This window comes from Vigna unguiculata, chromosome 7, assembly GCF_004118075.2.
Source record: "Vigna unguiculata cultivar IT97K-499-35 chromosome 7, ASM411807v1, whole genome shotgun sequence".
NCBI classification, from domain to species: Eukaryota; Viridiplantae; Streptophyta; class Magnoliopsida; order Fabales; family Fabaceae; genus Vigna; species Vigna unguiculata.
Window position 1 is genome coordinate 22,337,703 of NC_040285.1, and position 10,014 is coordinate 22,347,716.

Below are 10,014 nucleotides of genomic sequence, written 5' to 3' on the forward strand. Positions count from 1 at the left end.
TATATATATATATATATATTATTTTATGAAATAAATCATACATTTAACATTGATTTAATCGATATAAAAGTTTATATCTATAAAATAAAATTTATATACACATACTCTTTATAAGACTACCTAACTAGTTTCTTTTATATAAAAAATAATAATCTTTTTTTATGTTTCGGTATAGGGACCAAACACCTATTTCTAACACTCAAATTAGACTTAAGTTCTTTTATCCAGTGTTTTCCTCTGCTGGCTGTTCAGTTTTTTTTCTTGTTCGATTCCTTTGCTGCTTCTCGCTCGGTTGATCGGACGATTGGGGTACTTGTCTAAAAATGTTTCGATGCTTAAGTCAGTTTGAGTCCGATCGGGATATAGCAATAAATGTTGTAATAAATGCGAGTCAAAAGTTCTTACCAACTTACCTTGGATCTATTTATAGTTTTTGATATGACCGGAGGACCGCGTGTCCTGACGGATGTCTTCGTAAATGAGGATGTCTCCACATATATGGGGACAAAGTTCAATTGAAAATGAACGCGGGGCTGTTTGGTCGTGAGTTCCCTTAAAACACTCGGAAGAGATTGTCACATCTACGTTCCAAGGAAAGGTCTGCCTGTAGCGGATAGCCTGTAACCACTTATCCTTGGTCCCCCTAACAGATGGTCCGACGATAAGCTATACGGTACATTTAAAAAAATCTAATAACAGTTTTACGAAAGTAGATATTTTTATTGATTCTGAAAAACAAAATAGGTAAAGTCAGCTTAACATATATAGTGATTATGAAGCAATTAACTCACATTCTAAGAACTTGTCAACATGTTGGAAGATTCCATGAACTACCATAGGCTTCGTCCGAAATAACACTAACCAACAAGTTGGCAAAGTTGTAAAGTTCAAATCGAAGAAGAGTCAAAAAATACCAATTCCGGGCTTCGCCGCTAAGCCTCGTGATCTACGCGGTAAGCTGGGTCTCCTATACTATGTTGTTATCAACAATAAAATTAATCTTTGAAAACATAAAATTTATTTATCTTCTTTGTTTTCTATTTTTTCTTAAAATTGTATATACCTTTTTAAATACCATGCTGTAACAAAGAACACGACATTAAGATTCTTTTGACGAAACATGCCCCACAGTCTCTTTCAAAATTTCCACTAACATTGCCACGTGGATGGTCTGATGTCACACAAACATGCGAAAAACGGTCACTATAATCAATGATGTGGAGAACACTGGATCCATAAAGTATTTTACCACTGGCGGACGCCGACTTTTCCTCGCATAATTATTAGTTCATGCCAATCATCGTTCCATACAATATTAATGAATAAATTTAAAACTTTTGTAACATTTTAATTAAACTGGTATATTTAACTAAAGTTTCGCGATAGTGAAACTGTGATGAGATTAATATAGTTTTGTTTTGTTTTTATCCTTTGTTTTCGTATATTTACACGACTGTCGTTTGAGGATTGAAACATTGGATCGGACAAATACATTGTACATACCATATGGATATAATTTTGGGTATTATTTTTAGGAAAATGAATTGGGAGGTGAAAAAGAAAGGCGGGTATAGAATTAAATGGCTCTACAAAGGAACGAACGGGTGTGGAGTGAAAGAGAGGATTTTTCTAAGGAGGCTGGTATCTTGCGTAAGGATGCAAGGAATTTTCTTTTTCCCAACGCGTCCCTTCTTCTTCGTCTATATATACTCGACCACTTCTCTCTGCTACTTCATAACAAAATAACTTGCCTTCAGGAACGTTCTAGACCACAGAGGTTTCTCTTGTCTTCTGTGGAGAGCTTGTGTTCTCTTCTTCATTCGCATCCGAGGAACAAGCTTTCGTCAACTCAATCACCCATGGCTCGCTCTTTCGCTAACGTTAAGGTTCTCTCTGCTCTTGTCGCCGACGGATTCTCCAACACTCTCACCAGGTACACCAATTGTTTCTCTTTTTTTTTTTTTTTTTTATTTCTTTTCAATAACTTCTTGTGCTATATTTCAAAAGCCGCAGTTTGTGGTGGGAGGGAATTTATTTCACAGCCTTTATTACGAAAGGGGGAATCTTGGAGTAAGGGGTGGTGAAGTGAGGGATAAAGAATCGGTAAAGTGGTGATTAATGTTGATTATTATTTTTCTTTTGTGGGAACAGGCGTGGGTTTGCGGCGGCGGCGACACAAAGCGCAACCAGAGGAGGTGCCTCCATCGGCGGCAATATGGTCCCAAAATCAGGGGAAGAGAAGGTGAGAGGTGGTGAAAAGGTTTCGTGGGTGCCAGACCCTGTTACTGGTTACTACAGACCAGAGAACACCAACGAGATTGATGTTGCTGACCTGCGAGCTATGGTTTTGGGCAAAAAATTCAACCACTAATTTCAACTTCAACACAGAACCTCTTTGGTCACTTGGACGTTAGATGTATCTCGAAGTTCACGGAACCTTCGGGGATTATTTACTATAAAGCAATCATCTACATCAGTTTTTGTATTTTTCTCTACAGAATTAATAAGATCACTTTGTTAGCGCCATTCATCTCCGGTTGAAAACTCGTAACTATGCTTTTTGCTGTATTCTCACTGGAAAATAACATTGTAACTTTCTAAGCAAACCTCTCAAATCTTCTTTGTCCAATTTTTTTCTTTTTTTTTTCACACAAGTATGCTATTTTCTTCCATATTTGTTTGCTATATGGTAGATTTTTTTTGTGTGTGTGTAAATTTAAGGAGATTATTAGTTTGAGGTGATATAAAAATATCTTCTTAATTTGTTTTAAGAGATTTGTGAGGATTTATGATAAGAAAAAAAAAGTGAGGTGAGAATTTGTTTCTTTAAAAAATATGTATTTAAGGATAATTTATATTACACTAAAAATGACTTACCAACTTTGATAAAATTAAATCAATTATATATATTGACATAATTCTTTTACACATTCATTAATTTTCCATCATACTAAATCATCTTACTTTTCTATTCACTTTGTTTTTAAATCACTACAATTAATCCTTCACTTTTTAAAATTTAATTAAACAAAGATTAAATAAATCTTGTGAATCAATCCTAATCCACTAGGTTGAGTTAAATAAGGAAAAGGAAAAGCATATTTAAGAAAGCAAGCTGGTGAAACAAAATAGCTCTTTATTCAAGAAAAGTGAAAGAGAAACATAATGAAAGGAAAAAAAATTCTAGACATCTGGTTTTAATTATTTTAATAAAATTATTGAAAAGAATAATTAAATTTCACAAGTTAAATGATTATATAATACTGATGCTATTGTGTGTACGCATTTTTTTAAATATGCGTAATATTATAATATTGTATTAGTAAGTGATGATATTGAAATGTTATTAAGTTAATATATAAAATAAAATTATATTTATTAAAAATAAAATGAGAAAATAATAATTGATAAAATAAAGAAAAAAAAAGAAGTATAAATAAATGGTTTTATAAAAAACTTGTAAAACTAATAGTTAATTTTTAAAAATTTAATAATAATTATATTTTAAAGAGTAAAATTGATATTTTGAAATGTAGAAAAAAAAAAGAAATTAGGAATCAAGGAAATTTTTTATATATTGTTATAGATAATTATATATTATTATAGATAATTGAACGGTTAAAAAATATTACAACTTTAATAATATTGATATATTTGAGATTTCAATATCATTCCATAGAAATATTGTACCCGTCTTATCTTAACTGGTAAAATGTTTAGACATCAATTTGGGTACTTAATGAATCGTGTAACAATAAGGTGAATAAACTTTTAAACACAACCTTTACCCCGAAATCGACTTAAGGCCGAGAAGGTATACTGTCATATCAAGAAATTTGAGATTATAAAGTATATTTTTCAATCACAATCAAGTATTTCAAATAAAGGGAAAAATAAGATTTAGAACCTTAAACCTTATAAAGTTGATCAGAGATCGATTTATAAGAATAGATAAATTAAACAAATTTTTTAATCTGAAAAATATTAGAAAAAAGAAATTATTTGTTAATGAAAATCATAGAGGAAGTGCACGTACCTTTTCTGTTGCAAGTTATGTCGAAGTTACTGATCCGTGAGACTCGTGATGATACATTGCAGAGGCAGAAGGACCATTAAACATGCAAAATTTGAAGCCACAAGTACCTAAAGATTAACACCACATATTTCCTCAACTTTTTCCTCTTTTCAGGCACTGCCACGGGCGAGGCAGAAAGTTGAGAGGATGAAATTTTAAACATTAAAAAATTGGAACATTGAATGGAAAATAGCAACGGTGGAATCGGTGAATGCACAGAAAGAGGGAATGATAGAGGGCGGTGCTCCACTTTGAGGCAACATAATTGGGCAGCCACAGTGGGCAGTGGATGTAGTTGCCGCACCAAGTTCGCTCACCGTCCAATCATTTTCCTAGTTTTATAAACACAAACCAATAATCATTACTGCACACCAATCTCTTTGTACCAAACATAACCAACATACCACCTTATTTTATTGTTTTCTTATAATAAACCACTTCTAATTGAGTGTTAGTTACTCCTACCAATGTTTTATATTCTTCTCTCAAATATATAAATATTATTCTCTCTTCTTACTTTTTATCTGATATTCCGCTCCTCTTTATTTAATCTTTAAAAAAGAAATACATTTTGAGATCTCACTCCAAATCCTGTTATTCTTGTTTTAATCTATATTTACTTTTAGGTCCTCTGTTTATCAGAAAAGAAATAGAGGAAATTTAAATAGTTTGGGTGTGTGGATATGATTTGTGGGAACCATATTGTTGGACATGTACGCGGTGTGATTTACATGGAAATAAATAACTGATATATATATATATATATATATTTTTTTTTTTTTCTTTCAAATTTATTATTAATTTGGGTGTCCAATGAGTAACGTTGTTATTACATACACAACAGCTAATCATAGTCTTTTGTTGATTATTTTATTTCATGAATGTGAATTTATTATTTCTTCTAGGACATCGTCCAAGTAGAGAAACATTACATTATAAATGTCCAACTTTAAAGAATGTTTCAAATATTTGAAACGAGAAGAAAAAAAGATTTTTACTTCTAATTTCTTTAAGCCTCTGCTGATCCTTTAAAAGTTCCACTAACAAATTGATGGAAATATATATTTAATGAATTACAAGATTCCTTTAAGTAAACATAGTTTTTTTTTTTTTTTAATGATTAGTAATATTGTTTTTGCATTTAAATTATTGCAATTTGTCTAGTGAATTTATTTGTCTGAGTGACATGAGAGGCAGAAGCAAGAAACATTATATTATAGTTGTGCATCACTAAAATTGACTTCATATGGGATTGTTTGACACTTGTACAAAATACTTTATTTATAGATTTTATAGTTATTTTATTTCGATATTTAATAAATTTATTTAATGTGAGTTTTTAATTTATTTGTTTCTAATTCGATTTTATTTAAAGAGATAACTAAATTTATTTAATGTCAGTACATTTTTTAAATTTTAAATCAATTTAATTTTTTTATATTTAAAAATACGTGTATTTAGCTTTTTTAATCAAATTTTTTTAAAATTTTGACGTTTCAAACATGTTTTTCAGTTAATGTTAACGTAAATATGTATTAAATGGTGTAACCAATTTAAATACTATTATGGAATACATTCGAGACATCAAATAAATTTAATAAGATTTGATTAAAAAAATTAAATTTACTCATTTCTAAAGTTGAGAACTAAATTAGACCAAAGTTTCGAAAATGAAGTAATCCTAATTTTCACTAAAAGTTAAAAGATAAAAAACATATTAATTATTATTTAAAAGAGTCAATGTGATTGTTTAAGTTAATTTGTCGTTCGTCACTATTTAGAAAGTGATCATGTATAAGTAATAATTTATTTCACCAATCTTTTAAACCACATTTTTACTAGAAAGAGCTGCGGTGAGTAAGAATGGAGACTAAAAGACCGAAGAAGTTCTAAGCCCACACAGGATCATATTCTAAATAATGTTAACACCAATTTAATAAAAATGATTTTTTTTTTAAATGAAGTGGAGACTGAATTAAAGAAAAAAGAAATTGAGAATTACATTAAATAAACCCTTCAAATATTAGGAAAAGAATATATTAACTTTATTTCTAATTTTTTCAATACTAACTTCTTTAAAACTTCATTATTTTTATCTTTTAAATGGTTTCATTAAGAAATTAATGAGTTTGATCACATAGTTATCATAAGTCACTCACAAGGTCGTCTTTTAAATAAGGGTTAACTATGTTTTACGTCCTCAAACTATTGAGCGTTTTTGGTTTTGGTCCCTCCTTCAAACTTTAATCTATTTTGGTCCCTCATCTTCTGAAACTCGTGGAATTGGTCCCTATTTTAGCACGCCGTTAGATTTTTTTTTGAGCTAGCAAACGGAGTTCCATGTCACCCGTTATTTTAAGGGTCAATTAAGCTACAGTGAAACGTGGCAAAATAAAAGTTAATTACTTTATTTTACTCATAAGCTTCTTATACAGGATTTGAACCCTAATATTGCGATTGGAGGATTGGAACGGGATTGGAACAGTGGTAATGTGCTAAAGAGTGTGACTGAAGAGGAAGATTGGTTCGTGTTGGGGAAACTAAGGCAACAACAATCGTCTGGAGTCAGTTATGAAGAGTAGTAGCAAAGGTTTCAATTTTACGCAGAGGAAGATTGGTTCGAAATGTCGCAGAGTTGTGGCTCGTCTTCGGAAATAGCATCAAAAGTATGTGGGTGTGGGGAAAGATTGTTGCTCCTAAAGGCAACTACTGTGAAGAATAAGGGCAGATTGTTTTGGAGATGTAGAAACTGGGCTGTAAGTATATCAATTTCCATCACTTTTGCTTGTTATTTATGTACGAAAATGCTATAATATTTTCGTTTTGCAGTCCAATTCACACTGCAACTATTTTGAGTGGGTTAAAGAAGATGAATATGAATTCGAAGGTAAAGAATCTGAAATTGAAGCGAACAGCGGAAAAATAGTAGAGGAAGATGAAGTTTGCTTAGATAGGGACAAAGTTATCCTGGAATTGACAAAGAGAAATGAGAAGTTGAAGAAGAAATTGCAAACAGAGAGAAGATTAGGGAAATTCCTGCAATTTTTATTTCTTATGTCGTGGGCATTTACAGTTTTATTTGTGGTTATGTTCTTGTTGAAGGTGAATTGTAATTAGGTTAGGTATGGAGTTGTGAGCTGTGGCAGTGAAGGTTTTTATGTTTTAGGGGTTGTTTTAGATAGGTATTGTATTCGTGGGAATTTGCTATTAATGAAAGAATTGGTGTTCCATTTTACTTCGTTTAATTGGTGTTCTATTACCCTTGTGGTATTAGCAATCTGTTGGCCATTTTTTTATCCGTTTTGGTAGCTTTATTTACATACTGGTTAGTTTTAAATATGCCTTAAACAAACATATAATTATTTACATATTGGTTACTTCTTTACTAATTTGAAATTTTTGACAGTTTGAACCAAACATATATTTTGAATTGATGAAAATGTGGTCCCTGCATCATATGAATTAAACAACTGCTAAGTCATTACAAAAAGACATATAAAGTGGACATTGATCAAAATGTGGTCCATGCATCAAAAGTGGTGCCTATAACAAAAGATGGTCCACCACATGCCTACCCACCGCTATGGTGTTCCATTAGTGGGGGACAATAATCCATTCATGTACACAAAAAAAACAAAGTTTTCACTTAATCCAACAAACCAACTACAAAGTTACAATGAATCAAATCACGTGGGTTGTCCAGTGGGTGCAGTGCTACTTGCTTGGGACCCTATAACTTGTGGAGTTGAGTTTGTTGTTATTGTAGTTGCTCGTTGCCTGCTCGTGGCAGCCAAAGATGATGATCTCTCCCTCCTACGAGGCATCTGCCTTCTTGCTTGTGCAGAATTGCTACATCCAGCTTCAGTTGCTACTGCTGCAGGGATGTTCCTCTGTGTGTTCCTTTGTGTGTTACTCTGTGAAATGGGTATTGTAATTATTTTGAATATTGTATAACATAATAAAGATAGAAAACTGGATTAAATGTTACCTGTTTGGTTGTTCTGGTTGTGTTTCTCTTTCTGCAGGTCCTGATATTATGGCCAAACTGATTATATCTTGTACACTTCATGGCAATATTTTTCTTACTTATTTTTGAGTGACTAACATGTTCATCTGCTTCCCTCCTACGTAGTTTCTTGGGTCGTCCTGGTGGTGTTTTGTAGATAGGTGGTAGCAGCTCTTGGAAATCACTTTTAGACCACATTTGTTGTCCATTTATGGGGGTTATTTCAGGTCCATAACAAGCCAGATATGCATTTTTCTTGTAATAGGGATGAACATAATCCTCAGGATTTTCTATCTTGTAGTGAATTGCAGTCACTGCATGCCTACATGGAATCCCAACCAAATCCCAGAAATAACAACTACAACTATGTTCAATTAGGTCGACAATAAATTTTTCCATGGTGAACCCCTGAGTCACTTCAAACTTTGCCCCCCTGCCCAGACTGGAATCCAATTTGCACTTTTTTCAATTTCCTTATCTAGTCTTTTTTGAGGTTTAGGCATCACATTTGCAGTATATAAGCTACATTTGTGTCTTAGGGATGCAAACCTTCCCATGATGTATGATCTAATCCACTCCATCATAGTTATGATAGGTTTATCTCTAGCAATCAGAATTGAACTATTGAAGGATTCAGATAAATTATTCATCAACACATCACCACCAACCTTGCTCACCATTATTAGAAAGCCACATTTCTTTTTACAAACAGCCCTTACTTCTTCGTGGCACATTATCCATGCCAAACCCATCATCATCATCAGCAACCCTTTCTTCTTCACTCTCATCAAGTCTATCTTGAACCTCTTCTTCCCTACCATCTTCTCCTCTCACCTCTTCTCCCCTCACCTCTTCTCCCCTCAGTTCCTGTCCCCTAACCTCTTCTTCCCTCACCTCTTCTCCCCTGAGTTCCTGTCCCCTAACCTCTTCTCCCCCAACCTCTTCTTCCCTAACTTCTTCCATAACCTCTTCTTCCCTAACCTCTTCTTCCCTAACTTCTTCCATAACCTCTTCTTCCCTAACCTCTTCTTCGTCCCCCATTACCACTTTATCAGCAATCACTTCCTCGACAACCTCTGGCTGTACAACCTGTTCTTGTCCCGCCTCTTCGCCCACTCCTTCAATACACTTAATAATTTCTGGGATACTAGGAAGATGCTCCACGTACAGTTCAACTTCTTCTTCATTATCATCTGCATACTTAGCTAGGTTCAATGCTTCCTTATCATCATTCAGTAGCCTCAGATTGTTGTATTGGCTTTCGGATGAACCCTTCCACCATAGTCTAACTTCACCACCGTACTTGAATTCTTTGACTATACCCAATGCTTCGAAATACGACCAACGATCAGGATCAATGCACTTAACAACATGTATTTCTCCACCAACATACTTCACACCCCTCTTCTTTTCAAACCTTCCCATATGATACAAAACGAGATCAAAACTCATCTCGAACCCTACATTGCAAACCAAGAGTAAAATCACTTCGATTAAAACCAAATGGAACTACACAGAGAAAAGAAAAAACGAAACCAAAAAATAACCACTTACCTCGTCGAAGAAATACGCGACACGAACCCACCAATCTGTCTTCGAGTTGCAAACCAAAACCCCCAATTTTGTTTTCGAAATCAAAACCCTATTCCAATTCGCAGTCACACTTTAAAGCTTCTTTTCCAAAAGATCAGTTCCACTACCACTATCATGCAAGGCAACCTGGGTATCAGAAGGGTCGTTTCCAATCTTTTGTACACTTTCTGATTAACAAAACCAAAGCTTCACACTCACTCAAGTTTACTTTTCGTCGTCCACGTTTGCACTGTAGCTCAAATCTGTCTTAAGGATAACGTGTGACCTGGAACTCCGTCTGCCAGCTCAATAAAAAACTAACGACGTGCTAAAATAGGGACCAATTCCACAAGTTTCAGAA

The 10,014-nt window shown here is 33.4% G+C and overlaps 2 protein-coding genes across 2 annotated transcripts; one reads left to right on the top strand and one right to left on the bottom strand.

Moving 5' to 3' along the window:
- The first annotated feature begins 1,565 nt into the window (after nt 1-1,565).
- LOC114190398 (indole-3-acetic acid-induced protein ARG2-like) lies at nt 1,566-2,601 on the top strand. Its single transcript, XM_028079265.1, has 2 exons — nt 1,566-1,933; nt 2,152-2,601. The coding sequence occupies exons 1-2, from the start codon at nt 1,581-1,583 to the stop codon at nt 2,369-2,371; spliced, it is 573 nt and encodes a 190-aa protein (XP_027935066.1). The 5' UTR covers nt 1,566-1,580; the 3' UTR covers nt 2,372-2,601.
- Nucleotides 2,602-7,655: 5,054 nt separating this feature from the next.
- On the bottom strand, nt 7,656-8,901 carry LOC114189723. Its single transcript, XM_028078383.1, has 2 exons — nt 8,064-8,901; nt 7,656-7,989 (listed from the first exon to the last, which is right to left on the bottom strand). Exons 1-2 carry the CDS (start codon nt 8,478-8,480, stop codon nt 7,762-7,764), a joined length of 645 nt encoding a protein of 214 aa, XP_027934184.1. The 5' UTR covers nt 8,481-8,901; the 3' UTR covers nt 7,656-7,761.
- Nucleotides 8,902-10,014: the final 1,113 nt, after the last annotated feature.

Bases quoted from the DNA above. Each gene is read 5' to 3' on its own strand.
- LOC114190398 (XM_028079265.1), top strand. From the start codon at position 1,581: ATGGCTCTACAAAGGAACGAACGGGTGTGGAGTGAAAGAGAGGATTTT. The intron at 1,934-2,151 runs GTACACCAATTG...TTGTGGGAACAG, and splicing joins TTCTCCAACACTCTCACCAG to GCGTGGGTTTGCGGCGGCGG.
- LOC114189723 (XM_028078383.1), bottom strand. From the start codon at position 8,480: ATGGAAAAATTTATTGTCGACCTAATTGAACATAGTTGTAGTTGTTAT. The intron at 7,990-8,063 runs GTAACATTTAAT...CCCATTTCACAG, and splicing joins CAACCAGAACAACCAAACAG to AGTAACACACAAAGGAACAC.